Here is a 22,699-nt window from a genome sequence, read left to right as displayed (position 1 = left end):
GTCAGCTATCGATTTTTTTTTTTTTTGAGGAATGTAAGCAATGGCGAACTGACGGACGGACGGACGGACGGACAGACAGACGAGCGGACGGACGGTTCTCATCTCGGTGAAGTCCGAACAATGTGTATTGTGTGTGTACTTCAGCGCCGCTTCTCAGATGGAAGGGCAGCAAAAAAAAAAAAACACACACACACATTCCTATCAAGGTATGTCGACTGTTTCGCCACAGTGATTCAATCTGGGTCATTAAACCGCCGCTGTTAAACGCTATGATAGCTAGATATCGCATATGGAGACAGCACAAGACATGACCTTGATTTATCGCTAATGCCGGCCTAACATTAAAGCCGGCATCCAATCCGCCAGAAGCCGGCCAGGCAGTAGAAAGGTCACAGAGGATCAGTGCCGAAGGGATGGTTATTGGACAAGACAGCGGCAGTGGCTTCCTTTAGCTGCCATTCTGAGATGGAAGCGTGAACAAAACGAATGACGGGGCCGAAAGCGAAACTGACACATTGGAGTCAAAGGACGCGCTCTTCGAACTGGCGCCACCTGTTCCAAACATCTTTTTTTAGGACAAATTTGACATGTCACCTGTCAGCGAATCATGATATCGGAGAATCACAACACCTTAGTTCACTCCTTTCACGTGGCATAAAAACTTCTTCCCTCCCCATATCACCCACCGGAGGCCCACTCTCCCTCTCTAGGCCCACCGGCTCCCTCCCCTACCTTCCTGCTCAGTACCCAGCGCTCCCCCTCTATCCCAGTCCGCCCCACACCTTTGCCTCCCTGCCCTAAACGTCCACCTCCCCATACCTTCCTGCCCCTCCCTCCTCCTCCTCCCCTTCCCTACCTTCCCCACCGGAGGTCCCCTCGCCGGGCGTAACTACCGCCTCGCCCGCGGCACATTCTTTGGCGATTACCCACGCCGGTCGAGGGGAGCGATTTCTCCGCGTGACTTGCCACCCAGCTGGCTCATAAGGAGGGAGGGAGGCGAGTATGTAATACAGGTGTGGCCATCGGTAGAAGACAGAGGCAGTGTCCGGTAGATTGGCACATGGCGTGGCGTGTGGAAGACACCGACAGCTGATCGGAAATCGATTATTGGTTTGAGATTATTAGGTCTGGAGTAGCACGTGAGGTACGGTAGATGATGGAAACGTGTGATTAGGTACTGATTAGCAAGTTCGGAGGATATTCAGCGGTGATCATTTTTGATGGCACACCTAAGATGGTTGCTGCGGAAGCAGTAGGCATCTACATGCGCCGTGGAACCAGCAGTGGAAATATTTTACAACAAAATGTGGCAGTTGTATGACGATTTCTTTGACTTAGTGACTGGTAATTGCTGTTGAGCTTATAAGCAAGGAATTTTGCAAGGTTGCGTCCTATTGTAACTTCACCATCTTCCAGGTACCTAATCTAAGCAGACAGACCATCTTCCACGCGCTCCTGATCAAACCAGACCCTCTAATCGCCACCTCCCTCTCGATCCACCCAAATCACCCCAGCTGTCGAGTGCACGCAGGCAACCATTCGAGTCACGTGCGTGGTATTAGCACTGACTGCGCCAAATTGAGCGGCAATCACAGCTGTCAGACGAAAGGTCGGAGCTACTAAATATTTGACAAATTGACTGTACGGGACGTCCACTCTAGTCCCTGCTTCCGGTAAGCATAATCACGAGCTCTGCATACGAATAACATGACACATAACCCCCCAACACAATCAAGCAGAAGAATCCTAAATATCGTGAAGGAGCATCAATGTTAATCGCTAGGGAAACTCGACCAGGATAACTACACATACCCAACGATGTTGTTACCTCAGCAGGGCGGCGAATCTGACGCATAATTATACATCACACGTGCCATAATCGCTCACAAATCTTTCAGATTAATGCTCCCAGCGGCTACCGCACAGCGTGAGTCGACGGGAGAGGATCCCCGCGTCTGGTCTGGGCGAGGATGTAATGGCAAATCGTCTATAAATGGCTTCACGGAAGACAAATTGTGTTCCCGAGGTCGATTACCTGACACAGAAGTCATAGGATTTCTTGTGTCAAATGTCAGCCTGGAATAATTCGTGAACCAGCTGCACAATATTGCGACGAAAGCGTGCCGCATCGCCCATAGATTCAAACATCAACAGCTATATGGATATGCACTTGGAGCGATTTGTAAAGCATAAAAAAGGGAAATATCATACATCCGGCATGACTATCACAGATCAGAGATCGGAATCGCGTCCCTCTCGCATCGCTTTAACATCCATGAAGCCCGGCGTGTCGTGTCATCCAGTGCCGTTTCGTGTCATCCGGTATCGCTACCTGTCATTCCGTGTCATCCCGTGTCGTTACATGTCGTGACTCACCACTGCGTGTCGTGACACCGAGGGCAGATCGGTGTAACTATAAATCTTCTGTGAGATTAATCGTCACATGAACGACCGAACTGCGATGAGCCAAAATACCGAACCGCCCTCGATAATAAATCTTCCTTTGCCGAACGCAACCTCTCTGCGGCTTAGTGGCACCCGCTGTGCGCCAAATATTCTCCCTGAATATGAACCAGCCATACAAATTCTCCAGCTATAGGGACGGAATGCGTCCAGCCCCCGACAGTCTGACTGGCTGACGAGATGAGAGCAGCAGTCACTAATGTGACAGGTGTAATCGTGACGGGCGTGACGGGCGTGACGGGCTTCACGGATTGTGACGGCTGTGACAGATCCGTCAATATGATGAGTTAGAGGCGGGGCGGATGATGAATCGATTTGAGGTAGGAGGAAGAGATGAATGTTGATGCCTGATGGTCACACCAGCACAGAGTCTACGAGTCAGTGAGGCGATGTCTGCCTTTCCAGGGGTAGAACCTGAACGCTTTGGAAATATTTATGGCTATCTGTATTGGTAAAGCTCATAGTATTATCAAATTCGGCATTTGTCATATCTTACACAACGCACCATCTCTCGATTTGAATAACCATCCGTCACAAAAAGTAGCCTTCACATCACATCATCTCACCACTCTCGAACGGCATTCGCCTGTCATCGCGAATGGTAAGGCCCGGTTTTTATCGATCAGTTCAGACCCTGAAGGACAGCCATTGATTCTGGCGCGGTATAAAGAAGATTTCGACTCTCATAGGCCGGAAGAACTCGTGCATTTGTTCTGAAATGGCAATAGAAACTGAAGTGCAGACAGCACTGGCTAGGCCGTCGGGACAGGATTTTCTCATTGACAATCCCAAGATAAAATGCTTATGGGTTGCATGGCAAGTGCCTCGGGAGACTCAGCCCAGAGACGTTGCCCTAACGCACAAGCACCAGAAAATCCCAGCCTATCACTATGACGACTGACGTGACCCATGAACTCTACATCCCACGGCGTATCACTGCAGAAACCGATAGACGGCGAAATTCAACTCAGGCTGGGTCAATACCAGTGATGACATCACTCTTCTCTGAACATATGACGTTATCACGACCCTCATGGGCGGTGTCGGCCGTCGGGGCTCGGTGGGAGGGGAGGGGGGGGGGCTCTACTTTGAGCCGCGCTCAGAGAGCATCGCTACGAAGCCGTAGCTGAGCCATAAGACATGTGGAAGTTAATTTAAGGCCGAGTGGAAAACCAAAACGACCACTGAAGGGAGGTTCGATCCTGAAATCTTTTTTTTTTTTTTTGCCACGTTCCGACCAACCCAGGTCCCAGATGAGAATAAATCGGTCGATCCTCTGGTGGTTGCGCCACAGTTACGTTACAATCAGCACAGCTGATATCACCAGTTACCAACCGCCCCACCCCGTATCAACCATCCAGCTGATCCAATGTGTCCTTTTGTCAGTTGCGGTTGGTGAGTCGCATCGACTTCCCTAAGAGGTCAAGGTCACTGAAAGCCTCACCAGACCAGTGACCTCGTAAGGTGACCGTAAAGTGACCTCGTAAGGTCGACGCGGTTCACAAACCGCCACTCAACTGGCCACCCGTTATGCCATACAGCAAAACTAGTTATCTGATAAAACCTTCTACACAATCACACAAGCAGCTCTGATTATGTATCAGTTTGCATCTCCAAAACACCGGCCGGCACTGTCAAACTGATGTCAACACACCCAGGCCTGCCAATCCTGTCACATACGCACAACACACCTCCCCCTCCCCTCCTCCCCCCGCAAACGCGCACACCTAACGTCGCGTCGGTACACCTGAGGGGTGTTCACGGGCACCGCACACTGCTGCGTGCGGTGTGTGCGGTGCGTCCAGCAGGCGTGGGGGTAGGGGATGGGTAGGCGGCTCTGACGTCACGGCTGCGTGCGGTGGACGGTCCGCTGTGGCCAGTCCCGACCGGCCACAGCGATCGCTGTGTGCGGTGACGGAAGGCTGACGTAGGGACGCAGTGGGCGGAGCTTGGAAGCTGTGTGCGGTTCGACCGCACACAGGGCCCGTGAACAGCCCTCTGCTGTCTCCCATTGCGGTCACGGGTCAGCCTCGATCACGCTCACGAAAACCGATACTCACGCGAATGGGGTGGCCCCGAGCAGCCATGGCGGATAACAATCAGCTGACTTTTCTGTCTGGGTTCGGTCTTCAGCCGCTTATAATCACTTCAGACACAAGCACAGACTAGAAGATAGACTAACTCAAGAGACTGGTCTTCAGGTCGGTCTAGGGACGCTTGGGCAGAGCTGAAACTGTCTATTGTCACCCAGCACGGCCCAGGACGCCGATAAGGCCTCTCGGCAGCATGGCGTCGTCGGCGAGGGGAGCCGGTTGCTCAGAGGCGGAGCCAGGTCAACGAACTAGGGGGTGCGGAGAGGACAACACTTCCCGGCGACTTTCATTCAGTCATCGTGCAGAAACATAGGAAAGGACACATAGGCCTTGGTTGATCATAAAGTTGTCGTTACCCTCCCTATTACAGTGAATGACACGCCCCTGCGCGGCCATCGGTCGCCGGTGTAAGTTTACAGCTGGCTCAGCCCACGCCGCAGTACCAGCCGGGGAGGGGGGGGGGGGGGGGAGTCAGGGGAGGGGGATCACATGCACTCCGTCGAGGGGGGGGGGGGGTTCAGGGGATCATATGCATATGGCCGAGCTCGAGTTTCTGACCGTGACGCCCGCGCCACCACGGCAATCTATGCAAGCTTGCTAATGGTAAAACCAGGGATACGCCGCAAGTAAACTGATACTGGGAGTTGGGACAAAGGGTTGTTTGGTTATGTTTGTAATAGGGTTGGTGACAAGCAAGTAATTGGATTGGTAAAATATGTATGTAAATTGTAACATGTTCGTGAGGATAAATGTAAATAGATGCCAAGTGGGCTTTCCTCAGCTTGCCCATGAAGTCCGAGACTTCTGATTCCTTCCCTTCTGTTTCGTACTCCTTGTTTATTGGAATTGATGCCTGGACAATGGACATATCTGATTTTCTTTGGGACTCGACCGTCAGTGGAATTGAGGGACGGTCACTCGTCATTAGTCAATCAATGATCATTACTCATCATGGAAACGTTCGTGCAACGCGAGTCGCCACTCGCCAGAGCGTTGTCAGAAGCTGTACTGTACTCCACAACAATGACGAGCAAGCCAGTGCTGGCAATACAATGTTGGAGACAGTACCGCTGCAGACTGGCATTGGTGTGGTTCGCTGCAGGGTAAACTGCAAAGCGATCTAAAAAGGGGGTGTGCGTGAGCGGCAATGAAACGGGTATGCTAGCGTCAGCCAGTTGCTTTTATGACGTATTGATATCCAAAATGCAAATATTACCGCACATTTATATTCACAAAAGAATAATTGTCCTCAACAAATCACAAAAACTTTTATGACGGATGGATATCCAAATGCAAAATATTATCACACATTCATAGTCACAAAAGAATAATTGTCCTAAAATATTACAAATATTTCTTGTATTGAAGACTGTATCAAAAGCATATTGTGCGTACACCAATCGTGCCAAAATTCCACCTGCTGAGTTCGTCATTTTTCAAAGCTAACAAGCAGCTCAGGAACTGTCTCAAGTCACCAAAGTGGAGTCATTTTTCGTAATTAACAACCCCCGAACTTTTTCCACCGCCACCATCGTCCCGCCACACACACGCAAGCAGTCACAGACACGCAACACAGCGAACCCGTCGCTGCCACCATGGCATACAACTTTCATGCTACCAGCCCAGCCCGGCCCGCCCTCGCGTGGCACCGCCTGACACCGAGCAGGCGATGCCAAAAACATGATAAAAACAAGTCCCCGCAAGGTTGAGAAGCTCGACGCCGAAAATGGCGACGCGTACTTCGGCAAAAAACGGCGCTGTTCCGCGCTGGGGCCGCCGCAATGCGCCGCATGGGACCGTGAACTAGCCAGCAGGTGACCAAAGGGTCAAGGGCATGTGGTGGTGTGACCGCGACGACGATAAGCTTGATATTCATGATATCCAGAAAGAAAAGCCCAAACAGCAATAAACAACAAAAGAGGAAAGAGAGGGAGAGGAGGAGAAGGAGTGGCCAGGTAGAGAAGTGAGATGCGAGTGGCAAGAGCGGAGAAGATACAAGGAGAGAGGAGAGAGGAAGAGAGAAAGAGAGAGGAGATATTAGAGGAGAGAAAAGAGAGGAGAGAATATAGAAGAGAGGAGAGCAGATAACAGGATAACAAAGCAAAGCAGAGCAGAGGAGAACAGAGCTGAGATGAGAGCCGACGAGAGAGCCATGAGCCGATGACCTTTCAAGGCCACAGCAGCCACCACCCGGCGAGGTTAGACAAGTGAGAGTGTCGCCCCTCGGGGAGAGGAGAGAGTGACTTCCCGAGGAGGGGAGAGTGAGCGTCTGGAGAGAGTGGTGAGAGTGACTGCCCACAGAGAGCGAGAGTGACAGACGAGGCTAGACTGCCGAGAGAGTGAGCATCGGCCTCCCCGCCAGAGGTTCAGTGTAATACATGGAGTTCGCTATCAAAAATAAATTTGTCTGACCAGGGTCCATTCGCTGCTGATGGAATTTATCATCTAGATCGCGCATTCATCAGCCAGCGATTTGATACGAACATCTCTTCTCTGTCACAGAAAGGCTTCGGAACTACTTGTTACTATTGATTTGTGAAAAGGTTATGCCTACCACAAGATGTCAAGATATTTACATCTCAAGCGGCAGATCAAATGATAACCGAGGCGGGGGGGGGGGGGCGTGTCGCGTTTACAATCTCTCAAACAGCCAGAGTTTACCCTTCTGCACACGAGCTGCCATCAAAGCATGCGAACGATGCCAGTTTCGCAACATTCGCGATCAGTTCCAGCGCAGTCGACGGAGTCTTTGAAAACAAACTGACGAGCTATTTCCACCCGAGAACGACGGAGCCCCACCTCGAAACTCAGCAGTTTACCTCGCCTACCGCGGCGCAAACAACGTGATCTTTCTGCTCACAAACACCTGTCAACGGGAGCGCTTGAACAGAGAAAGCCCAAGAAAAAAAAAGCAATCCCTTTGGAAACAAACACCAAAGATTTCATATATCAGAGCAAAATAAGCTTTTCGCAAAAAAAAAATAAAACACATTCCCAAGCAAACAATTAACGAATTGTTACAGCAAAATGAACTATTTGCAAAAAAGCATTACCAAGCAAACCATTGACGAATTTTACGGCAAGCTCCACAGCAAAGCCATCAAATCTCATTCAGTACACTATGGCCTCAGGTCCCTTGACATTCCTGAACGCTGCACAGCCACCATACCGAGTCGCATTATAGCCCCGTTTATACGCCGCACGCACCTTGTATATACACACTGGTAAATATTTACAGTCACCCAGTGTAGTGCGCGCTTGGGGGCAGTGAAGTTGACAGGGGACGAGGGGGGTGCCGGACGCGCCACCCTGGGTGGCCAATGAAAGGAGTAAGGACGGGAGAGGCGCGACGCAGTCTGTGACCCAGCGAGCCAACAAGAGACGTGTCATCAAAGCATCTTCGTGTGCAATCATGCAACACGATGAGAAAATCATTTTAACAGAAAGTCCTTCTCATTCAGGAATCAAGAAGCCAGAATTAGCATGAGCTCAAACTTGACGAAAGCACACCTTTCTTACATAAAAAAGGAACGATAACAATAACGGAAACGATTACCCTCAACGCTCCGTTTTGAACTGAGTCTGTCTCACATCCATGAGCCTCGGGCTAACTACCCAGCTGGCGGACTACTCCTCCCCCCCTCCCCCACAGAGTGTGTGGCGGTCAAGTGACATCCGTTTCACCGCACGGGGCGGCGAAAAAAAACGGTTGGCAAAGCGCCAGGAAATCTGACCCGGCACCGGATGAGGGGGAGGGAAAGGAGTGCGAGGGGAAGGGGAGAAAGACGGGCACTAGTTGGACCCCATGTCAGCCAGTGGACGCTGATTGGTTGTGAGTAGAAATGGCTTCATTTGAAGAGGAACGAAACAGACGAAAGTAGAGTGAATACACCATACGGACTGTACCTACTTCAAAAGCGCAGCGTGGATACCAAGATAAAAAAGGGAGCCAGAAAAGGTCAGTACATTTTAGGCAATCACAACTGATGACATCATACATTTGGGTAACCAACAGTCTGATGCTTTTTTATGATCCCCTCCTTCACTGAAAGCATTTTTACACTCACATCGCCGTATTAACACCACCTAAAGGTGTAAATAGCAGACTGAGCACTATACGCAGGTCTATAACACGGCAATTACGCTTAGAAACTGATCAAAGCGAAATTACACCTCGTTGGTGTGCAAATCACACTCATACAACACCTTATGGAAGTGCAATTCTGAACTTTAACACCTAGCTTTTGTTCATTTACGAATAACACCTTCCTGTAGAGTAGATGATCGCGCTTCATGTGTGCTGTGTTATTGACAAAGGATCCTTGATCTGCGATTGCCGCATTTTTGTTTTGGCTCAACACTGCTCTGAAGTGTAATGTACCGGACGGCAAAGGCGCATGCGCGCGACGCCGCTCGCACCCACGCGGCTTTCAGTGCGCCATTGTGCTTCAACGAACGTGGTTGTTAGTGTGCTGAGCTGGTGTGACTATTGAGCATTGAGGAAGACCCACCTGCTCCGGAACGGGTAAGTAGGTGACAGCATTTTCGAGATTATACTTTTTCTCGAAAAATTAGGTCGTGCGCGTGATTTACAAAGCTAATTTGTAATGCAGGGATGGCAAAAATGAGGCGCGCCGCGGTGATGGCTCTGCTCTGCTTCTCTTGATGATATTTATGGCACTATAGGATTATTGGTTTTTGCTTCATCCTTGTTTAATACTAGAACTTCGTGAAATTTTTACGTTTGGAGACCTTCAGTGACCTCAGCAATGACCTGTTCAAAAAATGACCTGAATGATTCTGAACGATCTATAACGAGCTATCTGTTGCTTTTGTCTGCGTCTTAGCTATACTTTCTATAGATAACCTGGTGTGCTCCCCTCCCCCCATGGCAAAGTTGGCTGAGAGGCCCACCCGGGCGCGGGTTAAACTTTCTGGCAGCGGCAAGTATGAGTAATTTCGCTTCCCATGTGTGCTTCAGAGGAGGAACTCGAACACCTTCTACTCGAGATGCGTGAGGAGCAGGTCGTTTTTGGCCCTGCGACAACGAACGGACCGTCCACCATCGCAGATGGCGCACTTTGGGTCGAAAGGGAGAAGATCGCCAAATTCCAAACAATGGCGAACATGCAGGACGAGCTGTCCATCACGAACATCGCTATCTTTTTCGAGCGCGCTCGAAGGCGCTGGACTCGAACGCCTAGCCCCGGTTCATATCTGCAGAGGACTCGCCGTTTCATGTACTTGTTGCACGGATCAACGTCCAATAAATGTTAAAATATTCTGACATTATACTGGTGTTTATTCTTTGTAAAGAGCGTGAGCGCGACCGATGCAGGGGAAAGGGGGGAAGAAAGGGGAAGGGGATCTGGAATCAACAACACCCGAAATCGGATCGATATATACACTCGGAAGGCGTGCTCTGCTCTAGGTGTAACACTACAGTAAAAGGTCAATCACGAGTGTACCCGCCTTTTTCATCCGCCTGGAGAGTGTAAACGTGCAAAGTCAACGCCCCGGGCGAGTGTCTTGTTACACTTTATTTGAGTGTAAATATTACACCTCAGACGAGGGCAAAAAACGCAGAATTTCAGCTACACCCTCCTGAGGTGTTTACACCCGAGGAAGGTGTAAAAAAGTTTTCAGTGTTCTATATCTCAAATCCTTTTCTCAAATATTTACTTCGATTTGCTTTCAAAAAAGGAGCCCACTTATCATCTATCGGTTTGTAAGATCTTTTATCAGACACGTTGACATTTGTTCTTGACACATTGATAACTGTAGCATGACTTCACAATGCAAATAACCCTTGACAACACTGTGAAGGGGTGATGCTTCCTTGAAAGGTCGGTCACGGAGCCACACGTGGTAACCACGTGGCGAACACGTTTCAGCACGTGGCGACGGAGAGGAATACGGGGCACCAGTCACGGTGGCCTTCGAAGTGTCGCAATTTACGACACACAAGAGCATTCATGGTTTGATGGTAGTTCAGGGTCTTTGGGAGGGTCGCACTGGGCCGAGTCGGGCTTGGTCGGGCTGGATCGGCCCTCGAGCCGTGGGACCATGAATGGGCCCTAGCCTCGAGTCCGGGCCAACAACCCAAGCCTTGCCAGTGTCTCGAGTCAGTCTAAATCGGGGATCAGCTTCAGAGTGTCATCTGAAAACGCATTGGGCAAAGAGGGAAAGAAAAAAAAAGGAAAAAAGGAGCAGGGATGTAGGGAAGTGGACAGGTAAAAGAAAGGTGAGCAAGTAATCGGCGAGAAATGAAAGGACACAAGTAAACAAAGGAAAAGCAAATATTGTAATAGGAAGTGTGGTCGATAACCATAAGGAACAGGGCGCTAGACTAATGCAGATACGCAATACGCATAAAAGAACAAATAGTCGCAATTTGCTGCCTTATTCATGCCACGACTTCACGGTTGGCGCCTGTGTTAGTTCGTGCTACTACTGAACGTCCAACCCTCTGATTTCCAATTACACAGCCCAAATCAGCATCGACTAAACATAATTTTCGTGTACAGATCCACAGGGCAAAACCAAAGGCAAGCGCGAGCACTAACAGCCATAGACGCAGGCGGAAATCGACCGTATCCGCTCAATAAATCCCGCATCACTTTACCGGTGCGTCGCGCACACCACCCTCTCGTCAACAAGGGTCAAAGTCCCGTGCTGGGGTGCGGAACAAACGCTCCAACCGCCGGCCCCTGATCACCTGCCCGGCCTCGCCCGCGGCGGCACGCGATACGCGGGGCGAGCGTCCGACGCCGGCTTTGGACGCGTCCGAGCCAGAGCCGCCCGGGCTTTGAGGGGACTCCACAACGGATGTCTGTGAAAACAGCGGCCGGCCGGCCGGACGCGCCGCGGCGCCGCTGGGGTTTTTGGTGCTCGTGCATGTGAACTGTGCGAGGAATCCAGACCAAACGGGGACGGGGGGGGGTAGTGATACCCCACAACAGCTGGTTAGACTGAGCGCGACCCGTTACAGCTTTCCGGCGGAGGGGGGGGGGGGGGGGCTAGATTTGAAACGTTGGCCGGTCGGGGACGGTTGGCCAGTACTAGTTTTTATTTTGGAACAGAGCGATAGAACGCCTTTGGAACGCACGGGCATGGGGAGGGAGGGGTAAGGAGAGGAAGTGTTAGGTCATGAAGCGCATGGTGACAAAATAATGAGGAAAGACGCCAAAGCAACGGACGATTGAGGAAGGCTGTTGATTTCACTTTTCATAGCCAGAAAAACAATTATGACGCCGGCTTAATTAACGCCATAGCAACTAGCAGACTTGCCTAAACGGTAAATAAAATGATCACCATGCCTATAACGGTCAAATGAAACCGTCCGACAGTTCTAGTGTTGAGCATTAGGCATGCGAGAAGCGGCCAACGCATCTCGGCAACGTCCTGTGGCCTGCAGGGTATGTGACTCAGACGCTTCCTGCATCGATAACGGTAACAAGTGAGGGAGCTGGTATGAAGAGAATTGTGCCAGAGACAGTGCCAAATGTCAGGGATGGAAAAGATCGCATGTGATCAGAGTGGTTGATGAAAATTGTACGTTGGTTACCAAACAGCTTTGGGTTAGGTTTTCTGATGTAAATTAGGAGCTCGGTTCGACGTAGGTATGCTGGGAACTGTCTCACTTTTCACGGAGCGGTGTCATCCCCCTGTCAAGTCGGGTGTCAACTGTCAGTGTATTTCTAGTCCAGTCCCACCCATATACATACAAACTACCGTCAAACCAGCTCCGATGCACTGACAGCTGCGGGGGAGGGGAGGGGGCATAGAGGCTAAGCCCCCCCCCCCCACTTCACTCCCCAGCGCACAGCACAGGTGAACACTACATCGGCGCCGGTGCATCAAAAATCACCATCACCAACCGGCACTCATCAGGCACCAGCCACACTAGCACCTCACTAGCATCAACAGTAACATTATATCCGCCATTGTCAGGACAGCGGCTCAGTCCTCACTCATTAATCCTCATGAGCCGAGGCTGATCAGGTAGCTACAGGTACCTTAAAGGTAGTGTGCCAGCTTTCTTGGACCGTATGGAGTTAATGGCCCAGATAAGGAGAACCGGATTTTTAGAACTTATCCATACCTTCAAAACTCATGGAAACGTCTTAAATTCTTCAAATTTTGAGTACCCCAGTGCGAAATTCGCCCCGACGGGTTGTCGGTCGTACCCCAACCACATTTCACACCACTATGCACAATAAATGCACACACTGAAATCGCTATTACCGATATGCTCATCCAATCAAGTTTCGATAAACCCGTTCATCATCAGCTCCTGCGGTTTCGAACACGCCTGTTAGGTGGTGCGGTAGACCACGCCCAAAGCCAGGGCCCCGGTAACGTGAGGTAGCCGAGTCAGGGCAGCGTGCGCTGACCCAAGCCGGAGCCGCGCGTCCTCCCGGTGTCATGTGATAGCCCGGGGCTGCCCGCGGGGATGCGGTAGACCGCGCCCAAAGCTGCGGCCCCGGCTTGGGTCAGCGCACGCTGCCCCGACTCGGCTACCTCACGTTACCGGGGCCCTGGCTTTGGGCGCGGCTTCTGCTCATACTTTGTGGTGCGGTGGTGGTGCGTCGGGCTGCGCGCTCTGACTTCGGCCAAGAAAAATGCGTCAGCTGATCATTGTCATTTCTGCCACTTGCGTGTGGTGAAATTGGGTCATAACTTATAAGACGGCTTTTTCATATCAATTATTTTACATAAAATCATATTTCAAACCATAAATAATGTTCGACAGCCAAATAAAAGAAACAATACCAATACGGGCTTACAGTTTAAGGCTCGACATTGTGTTGTCTACGATAAGACAGCTGATAACTCATTCCCGTACGTCGTATGGTCGTAACACTATAATGACCTTTGCTTATTGTCAAAAGTGCGCCGCATTCGCGATTGTTGCCCGACGCCTGTTTGCAGGTGAGCCCACTACAGTTGTTATATATATCTAAAAACCGATAAACTTTTAGGCGAAAAAGGCACTATTCCAGGCCCATTTTTGATTTTTTTTGCGATATTAGGTAAAAACAGAAGCTTCTTATCCTATGAAAAATAAAATGGGAAATCTTTCAAAGGTGGCACACTACCTTTAAACCAGAACCAGAACAGAAGGAATGTTTTGCTGGTTGGGGAGGGCAGGGATGGAATCAGAGGTGGAGATCTCGGGGGGCGGCCCTCCCTGAAAACGAATTACTGCTTTGCAAGTCAACGGTGCTGCATCCAGCCCGCCTCCATCTGCCCGGCCTGGACCCCCCCCCCCCCCCCCTGACGTTTTGACAGATCTCCACCCCTGGCTGGAATTCATTTTTTAACTCGGATGGAACTCACCTGCTGAATCCACGGCCGACGCCAGCAGTAGCACCAGCAGAGTCGCGGGCGCCTGCCATCTCAGCCCCATCTCCGCACGCCGCCGGTTCCTCACAAGGTCACCGAACCATCGCCGCTGAATTCTCACACCGGCGACCCGTGCCGCCGCCATGGCAGAACTCACACTCACGTGTCGGCACTCACTCTCACACTCAACTCACAGTCTCACCGGCGGGCCGCGCTCGGCACGCGCGGCGTCGCCCTCACACGGCGCCCGGTTCGCGACTGACGCGGCCGGTCGCGGCACGCGGCGCCCCAGGCGATTCACCTTTGTTCGCCGGCAAGCACGCGCACCTGGCGATACTAGCGCTCCTAGCGGCCAGGTGGTAGAAGATGGTTCAGAAAATGGCCGCTAGGTGTCTGCATGACGGTAGCTGCTTAGGCGCCAGATGTCGCAGCTGTAGCGTCAAGTGTATGTAGACGTGCAGACGTAGTGATGCAAATTTCACCGAGGGCGGATCGGAGAGGAGACGTAACATGGTTCCTCCAATGTTGCAGCTCAGCGCCATCCTTGCTCAGACAGTAGATTTAAGCTAGTGAAGAATCAGACATTATTACATAGCTCGTATGTCAGCTGGATGTGTGATAGGTAATTTTGACTGTTGGCCGCACTTTTCACATTTAATTTTATTATCCAGGGTTTCATAAGTTTTGATAATGACACCATGACGACGGCAATAGCAATCCGCGTGTGTTTCAATCCATTCCATTTTTCTTCTGAGTAATGACAAATTGGGCGATCTGTATAAGGTAGCGAGTTGGAGCGGGCCATGTAATAAAATGAATACTATACTGTACCTAAGGAGTAGGCGCAATAAGAAAAAAAAACTTAAAAAACAACTTCTTAGCCGGAGCTATACTTAATAGGCCATAGATATGGAGGCTCCCTCGGAGGAGTATGGGCCTAACCCCTCCCCAAATGAAAAAGCACGCCCAGACCCAGCCTCGCACTATGTTGCCATTGAAAGAGTTAATTAACACTGCCCTGCCATTTGTGGAGGGTTGGTGGCTGGTGCCACTTGCCAGGCCAGCGCCGATGACTTTTATTGCAATTGTTCAAAGTTCAAACGTCTCAACCAGAGGCGGATCCAGCTCAGAGTTAGGGGGGGGGGGCAAACCATAACAATTTATCGAGTTCTTTCCATGCATCGTCCATAGGCGTAATGTTGAAATTATGCCGTTTGGGGGGGAATGCCCATTTTGCCCCCCCCCCCCTGGATCCGCCACTGGTCTCAACAACAAATAATTGAAAGATGGTCTTCCTGAGTCTAACCTCTGATATAAACCAAATGGCAAATTTGTATACACCAACTACATTTCCAGGTCACTGGTCATGTCACTGGCCTATAACATCATGAGTCGGTGAACCTCTGAACGGGAAACGCGCCTCTTTTAACTTAATATTATTCTTATCAACGCCAGGAAACGTTTTCATTGATCTGATGCAGCATGACATTGCTTGACACTTGCTTCCTGAGCTGAGTTGTTTGATCGACCTCAGCTCAGGTCAGATCAAACCTTACCTCACGGCCTTTCCGAAATAAAATTATGTTATCATTCGACTGTTGGGCTAGCCTAGCGCAAGGTCGCCGATATTTTTTTCTTAAGTTATTGGTAGAGCTCTAATTCTTGATTGTACGATACCAAAGTGATTCTAATCTTAGCAATGGATGCCATGGGCTAATGTTAATATTCCGATATTATCGGCAATGTTGGGGCCCTACCAAGCCTATAAAAACGACGCCCATGGTTGATATACTGCTGTTTCTGGCGAGGTTATTCACCAAAAGCATAACCCCAGCTTTGGGGTCATTGACCTGACCTCAAAGGTCACCGATTGGGTTGAGTCCTAAAAATTGGGCGAACATGTCTCGTAACGGTGCACATGTTTCTTTCTCAGAAGGCTTTTGCTTTTATTAGGGGCGAAATGGCGTAAGACATCAAAATAATCACGTCTACATATATTTCCGTTTCAATGTGGGTAATAATAGTTTGAATATACCTACTCTCGCGGATACTTATTAATAAGCACGGTCGTGAAAACCGGAATGTACGAAATGATAATCAGTTATCGACCGGCGTGATACAGACGCCAGAAACTTTGCAATCCGATACGGGGAGTTATTGCGGAAGACGGACACTGGACAACACTGCGTAGGAGATGTAAGGAGCGAATAATGTCGCAACATCCGGACATGTAACGACTCACAAACCCGACACAGATTGCGTCATAGTGGCCATTGATTTTGCTGACTTTCAACCTCAGGCATTCCTAAAATGTCATACCTACAGCCGTCAGCACACTTCACTGGAAAAACTGGGAGCAAAAAAAAAAAATTAACGTCTTCGTGTTATGTCGGCGAGGTGAGTATGACGGTGTGTATTTTTGTTGCGTCTTTTCAGCTTCCTTGGGTTTCCGTTCGTTTAAATTAGTTCATGTTGATGAAGGAGGCTCGAATCTCTCACCTACCATCATTTTTATTTATCTATGAGTGCTTGCATAATGCATAGTGGCTTACGTTTAGTAAAATGGATTGAGCAATTACACCATCTGAGGAAAAAATATGATGCATGAATGTATGCATATATTCTAATGTTTTGTATTGACCCGCCATCGTCACTCTAAACGGACATTTTTCCTCTGGCACACGCATCATACATTTACAAGACAAGCAGCACTTGCATTACCGTGGCCAGTAGCAAAGTCATCAAATGCGGTATGAAAAGAGTATTCATTTGTGTAAAGAATGTCATCGCCGTCAAAAAGTCCAATCTACACTCGGGTCTGCACTGTCGCTAGTGGTTCAGCAATATCGCAAGGGAGATTGTTTTGATACCTACATATGTAGGGGCAGACAGCAACGATATGACATGCCAGAAGACATCATATCATTTTTGCCTCAGGTGACCTCGTCGTAAACACACATTGTTATCATTATGTCAGATCACTATTGGTAATGACCCAATTTTTAATGACACCCTTCTTTGAAGACAACGAAACGCTGCAGTGTTTATCTAGCAGCCCGTTGAACTGGTTGGTGCATATTTGTTCGAATCCCCGTGTTCAAATCCCCGGGGTTCGAATCCCCGTACAGCCCAAATCTTTAACGAGTTTGCAAAAGATGACGGATGTCATCACTGTCAACCGTGGAAGCCGAATGGCTACCCATCTACGCTGGAGTACGAAAAACATCATCTCACGCTCTCAGTCCCAGCGGATAAAAACAACACCTAAGATTGGTGCATATTTCTACACAAAACACGCAGTGATTCACGCATGACCGTTATTCATTTCTTCACCCGTTGACCCCTCATTCGCTCTTGCTGCTTCAACGTTCACACCTTCTTTCCAAGGAAGAGGGAGGCGGCATTCGGGTGCTCGAACGTGCCCATGAACAGCATGCTCTGGGTCTGCTTGTCATAGATGACGTACATGAACGGATGGTTACAGATGAACTGCCTCGGACGCTTGGGTCTTCCAGAGCGGTTGATGATCAGTGCCGTTGCAGCTGCAGCTTCCGCACCCTCTTCGTTGATCTCCAAGAAGGACTTGTGGAGGGCAGCGTCCAGCGCCAGACCTGCAGAGTTTGAGAAGCCGCTGAGGTCTGAGTACGAGGCGTTGAAGAGGTTCTCGAAGCCAAGCTCGCTCAGTTTCTCGCTCATTTCGTAGTTCTCCTCTACACGGAACTTGGGAACCTTGAGACGTATCTCAACCGGATACATGCGGCGAATGGCGCTCTGAAAGTTCTCAGGTGTCAGCTTCTGCACGGTGTGGTCCAGAGCTCCATCCACGAAGGGAGGCAGCAGTACATACATGGTGACGTTCTTGCCCAGGTAGGGCAGCTCCAGGATGTGCGCCTGCAACTCTTCCGACACCATGAAGTTGAACTTCCCCTTCTGACTCATCATGTTGACAAAGGTGAAGTCCTTATCTGACGAGTAAAACAGCTCCAGTCCTGTGTCTTGCGGCTTGAATTTCGACAGCCACGTGCCCTTGAAGTAGGCTGCGTTGGCCAACACGATCCTCGTGCGAGCATCCACGGCTCCTGAAGGGATGAGATCCTGAATCCTGTCCGCAGTCAGCGTCTCCACCCAGGAGTTGATGGACAGTCTCGCCTCTTCGCTAGCATGCAAGAAGTCAAGCAGCTCAAGCTCTCCAGGAAGCAGCTCTTTCAAGCATTCTCTGATGTTCTCGGTGCGATCAAAGTAGAGCCTGTTAGCGACCCGAAGCGTGTTGGGTCGTTCTTCTGGATCACCCGGCTGCCATCCTTCGGCCGGGCGATCTTTGTCCGTGATATCACGGAACGCTGCCACGACTTCAGCCTTCGTGATATTGGTCACACCCATTGCCTCGGCCATCGCTTCTTTCGTGACGCCTTCCGCACCGATGTAGGCGAGAGTCAACGCGCTCCACAGCGAGTGAGGTGAGAAGAAGAGGTTGCGTTGCTCTGTCTCCGCGCCGAAGTAGAGTGACTGGAACAGGCGCAAGCTGAAGTCGTGCGCGCCACGAACGTAGGCATCACGCGCGACGGTGATGTTGGAGATGCTGTCGTCTTCAGAAAGACACTGTGATCGGGCAGTAAAGACGACAGAGAGCACCACGAAGGTGCTCAGCAGGAGGCGCATCGTGGCTGAGGACAACGTGGCACGCGATAAGTGAAGCGCACTTTTCTCTACCACGAGCTGCGTCCACAGAGATGAAGCGACGGACGACCTTGCAGAGCCCAGTCAGAGAAACCTCACCGTAAGGCACCTTTCACGCTGCGAACACTGCGCTCACGAATACGTCTCTCTAGTCCCTTCTCGCACACCGTCACCCTCCTAACTCAAGTCCTCCAGCCTCCTCACTCTTCTACCGTTCTTCTGCCTGTCTCAGTAGCGTAAATTCTCGGTATGACGTCACAGAACGTGCTCCGCGCTGCGCGACGCTCCCTCTCGACGGGGAGGGTGTAGGCGACTGGCGACGGCCGGTGGCGTAGCCCCACTGTTTATGCACAGAGCCGGTTTTGGCGGTGTTTGCACGTCCGCCTCGGCCTGTGGCGGTACTGGCGTCACAGAGATGCAAATTGTGGCAGCCTGGGGCCCACTATTAAATATATGAGGGTTGGAACTCGATTGGTTTGTGACTTTCTGAAATCAGAATAAAACATGAAGCAGCGTGGACTTAGATGGCTTAGGTTTCTGAAATATAAGTGGTCAAGTTTGCACTGCGTACATCATGCACCTACTTACTTTTAAGATAGGTGTGTTCAGAAAATGTATGTGTAAATCAGTGTGTAAATCATGCCTTCCAGCCAAACGAAACGGTGATTGACTTTCCAAAAGCCGCTTGATCATTGAGAAAGATGTAGGCTGCTTGCCGTGCCCGTGTATATGCAGCTTTTTGAACCGATTTCCGGTGTAAATTCTATACAGTCAGAATCTCCAACTTACGATCAATATGTATAGTCAGAATCTCCAATACGATCAGAGCTCCACCACGAACGGCCTTCCCTCAGCGCTGCAGCTCAGATCGGCGCACATCACTAGTATAAACATTTACACGAAACCAACCGCGAACCTTCCTCGAGTCGTGACCAGCTCCGCCGCTGTGCGAGCCACTGACGTCACTTATGCGTCATTGATGGACAGTGAATGACGTCATAGAAGGATTGGAAAGTCATGGCCGGGAGACAGCCTCGCTGCCCATCCGACTTGGTTATGAGTAATGCTTTCGATCCGGGATGTCCGCCCAGACCCCACAGTTGACGGGGGGGGGGGGGGCAGACATAGTGTGTGGATATGGGGATGGGGTGGATGGTGGGGAGGGGGCTGGTTGGGGTAAGTCAAGTGGGGCTACCTGAATTTATCAATTGTCAGATAGGAATTTGCAGGAATACAGAATAAAGTGAAAGGCCGGTCGATGGGGACTCCAGACTCCACTTCCATTTTACGCTTGCCCTGGCGCAATAGGCATCCGGACTACGGTAGGTAGGAGTAAGGCTCGAAAATTAAAGTATTCGGTGGCAAAAGGTTACTTGCAGTTGCAACGATCGCTTACGGGGATTATAAAAAAACAACGCAGTTTTGGTAAAGACAAGCTCAGCTCAACTCAGGTCAGCTAGCCATTTGGTCATCGCCAACCCAAGGCAGCGGCATGACGCAGGTCAAGTCAGGTCAGGTAAGGTATATGAGACTTGCTAAGGTTAATTTAGGTGAGGTTAAGGTCGGCTCACTTTATGTCAGGTCAGTGCTGACCCTGCCGTCTGCTAGACTCGTCAGACGACACCTTGCACTTCAGACCTGAGACGGTACACTCGGGGGCAGATTGATGTTCCACCACTCCCCCAATCGGGCTCCCATGGCTCAGCACTGGCTGCTGCCAGTGGCAGCACTGGCAGCACTGGCAGTGGCAGGCAGTGCTGAGCAGTGCTGAGGGCAGGCAACACTGACAGCAGCCAGTGCTGAGCCATGGGAGCCCGATGGGTAGGGAGTGGTGGAACATCAATCTGCCCCCGAGTGTACGTAGGTGGCAGCACTACCTCGGTGCACGTCTTTTGTAGAGGGCCCTGCGTGGCTGGCTGAGTGGCCTTCGGCGTTAGCCAGTGCACCTCATAAAGGCTTACTGAAAAAAACATTCGCCCTTTTCTTCCATTTTTTATGATGTGTCATGGCATAGACCTCTATATACTGATGCAGAGCTATATGGTCACAGAGTCGTCGAGAGTATTCTCGGCACTCACAGCAGAGCACTCACGAGTAGAGTTGGTACGAGAGTAGTTATAGAGTCACCTCTCTCGCGCGTCAAACAGTCAATGGTAAGTACAGCCCACCGCTAAAGTAATGTAGGGTTTTACCAATCTCAACTGATGGCTTTCACTGACGATTTTTTAATGCGGAGTGATCGAAAAGAAGGGGCCAATAGACAAAGTTGCAGCTGCAAGGGTGATGATCCACGTAAGCTACATTTAAAGCCTCGTTGCAGCCTGGCTAATCGTTCCTAAGCTTCATAAGCAGAACATACCCATGACTGAAACCCCACATTACTTCTGCTGTGGACTGTACGTATGTAGAGTTCTTTGGTCACGGTGAGCACGCCGTCCCGCCGTTTTCATCCTCAGGACATTTAAATCCTTTTCCTTCACGCCTCAAACCCCTGCTCCAGGCTGGACGGGCAGCTTTATCCCCATGCGGGATTGCCCGTCAAAGCAAGCCCATAGCCGGGTTCGGTGCCGTGCTTGGGGGCTGGGTGGCCTGTCCTCTGAACGGCCTCAGCCCCGGCGACTCACCAGGGGGCTCGCTCTGACCAATGTCTCCCCCTAATTGCTATCATCCTCCCGGCTCTGAATTGGTCTCGTCAGACCGAAAGGGCCTAACCCAGCAAAACAAAGCAAAAATGGTCAGCGATAACCACGAGGATTATTGAACCTTGCAGGCAATGGCTGGGAAGGTCAGGTCAGGTACGAAACTGTACGCGTACCTAACTGCCTACCAACAAATAGACTGAGATCGAAACTTGAGTAAAGATAACAGAGTCATTTGTATTTCAGTTGAGACAAGTATAATAACACGGAACAAAAATGATAGACGAACGCGTTTCGGCTAAATCACCGTCATCAGCGTCTGAAAAGGAGAGCAAGAGGCACACATCGAGCAAATATCACAGTTCAATCGTTTTGATTTTTACATACACTTTTAAACAAGCATGTGACAATGTGGTTACATTTCCTTTGATAAAGAGAAAATATCCTAAAAGAATCCTAAGAGAATAGCCACATTGTACAGTTTACACAGGTGTTGCACAATTCATATGTGGATGTTTAAAATGCCAAACAACGCCGCTGCTTTTGCCCACTTCATGAAACCAACCCTGACATTAATGGTATCACTCGTAGCTATAAACGCCGCTTCAGTAGCTTTTCTGTTGTCGCGATTACTACATGACGTGAGTACCCTTGCCCCGTCCCAGTATGGGAGATGGTTTGAGTTCTGAGCATGTAGAACAAACGCACTGTGTTGCATGTTATTTCGTAGGTCACGTCTGTGTTCTTTTAATCTCGTTCCAATGCCCCTTCCCGTCTCCCCGATGTGGGCATTGGAACGAGATTAAAAGAACACAGACGTGACCTACGAAATAACATGCAACACAGTGCGTTTGTTCTACATGCTCAGAACTCAAACCATCTCCCATACTGGGACGGGGCAAGGGTACTCACGTCATGCAGTAATCGCGACAACAGAAAAGCTACTGAAGCGGCGTTTATAGCTACGAGTGATACCATTAATGTCAGGGTTGGTTTCATGAACTGGGCAAAAGCAGCGGCGTTGTTTGGCATTTTAAACATCCACATATGAATTGTGCAACACCTGTGTAAACTGTACAATGTGGCTATTCTCTTAGGATTCTTTTAGGATATTTTCTCTTTATCAAAGGAAATGTAACCACATTGTCACATGCTTGTTTAACCCGCGCCCTGATGGGGGGGGGGCCATTTTGGCCCCCCCCCCCCCCTGTGGTTTTTCTTAAATAGCGAGGAAAACGGCGGCGCGCAGCGCCGCCAAATTTTGGGTACCTTACCGGGCATCAATTTGACACCTTCACACAAAATTTCAAGTCACAGGTCACCTCAGGTCAGGAGTTATTGAGGTCAAACTGAGGTCATGTTCGAGTAAAAATGAGCAAAAAACATGACATCTTTAAACGCTCACAAATTCTACAGTTAACAAGCAATTTTAAAGTTCTTTATGTGGTTGTGTAGAGAAAAGACGGCGCTACAAAACTG

The 22,699-nt window shown here is 50.1% G+C and overlaps 2 protein-coding genes and 1 long non-coding RNA gene across 3 annotated transcripts in view; 1 reads left to right on the top strand and 2 right to left on the bottom strand.

The window, feature by feature from the left end:
- Positions 1–14,146, bottom strand: part of LOC122372645 (protein sidekick-like) — a gene marked incomplete at its 3' end in the record, with an annotated part of 142,948 nt that extends 128,802 nt beyond the window's left edge. Inside the window, exon 1 of the mRNA XM_043350112.1 lies at positions 13,899–14,146. Within this exon, the coding sequence (XP_043206047.1) occupies positions 13,899–14,049 (151 nt within the window). The remainder of the gene's footprint in view (positions 1–13,898) is intronic.
- Positions 8,605–9,845, top strand: LOC122372648. The gene is made up of 2 exons (XR_006254901.1): positions 8,605–9,081; positions 9,538–9,845. It is a non-coding gene; the product is annotated as an uncharacterized LOC122372648 (long non-coding RNA).
- A 2,375-nt stretch (positions 14,147–16,521) lies between the features above and the next one.
- LOC122372649 (serpin B4-like) lies at positions 16,522–19,046 on the bottom strand. Its single transcript, XM_043350121.1, has one exon. It carries the CDS (start codon positions 18,561–18,563, stop codon positions 17,274–17,276), a length of 1,290 nt encoding a protein of 429 aa, XP_043206056.1. The 5' UTR covers positions 18,564–19,046; the 3' UTR covers positions 16,522–17,273.
- Between the last annotated feature and the right edge of the window lie 3,653 nt (positions 19,047–22,699).

This window comes from Amphibalanus amphitrite, unplaced genomic scaffold (genome assembly GCF_019059575.1).
Source record: "Amphibalanus amphitrite isolate SeventyFive unplaced genomic scaffold, NRLGWU_Aamphi_draft 001381F_arrow, whole genome shotgun sequence".
Lineage (NCBI taxonomy): Eukaryota > Metazoa > Arthropoda > Thecostraca > Balanomorpha > Balanidae > Amphibalanus > Amphibalanus amphitrite.
Note: the sequence above shows the minus strand (reverse complement) of the source record. Positions and strands in the feature narration are given on the sequence as shown.

Excerpts from the sequence above, each read along its gene's own strand:
- LOC122372649 (XM_043350121.1), bottom strand. The coding sequence starts at position 18,563 with ATGCGCCTCCTGCTGAGCACCTTCGTGGTGCTCTCTGTCGTCTTTACT.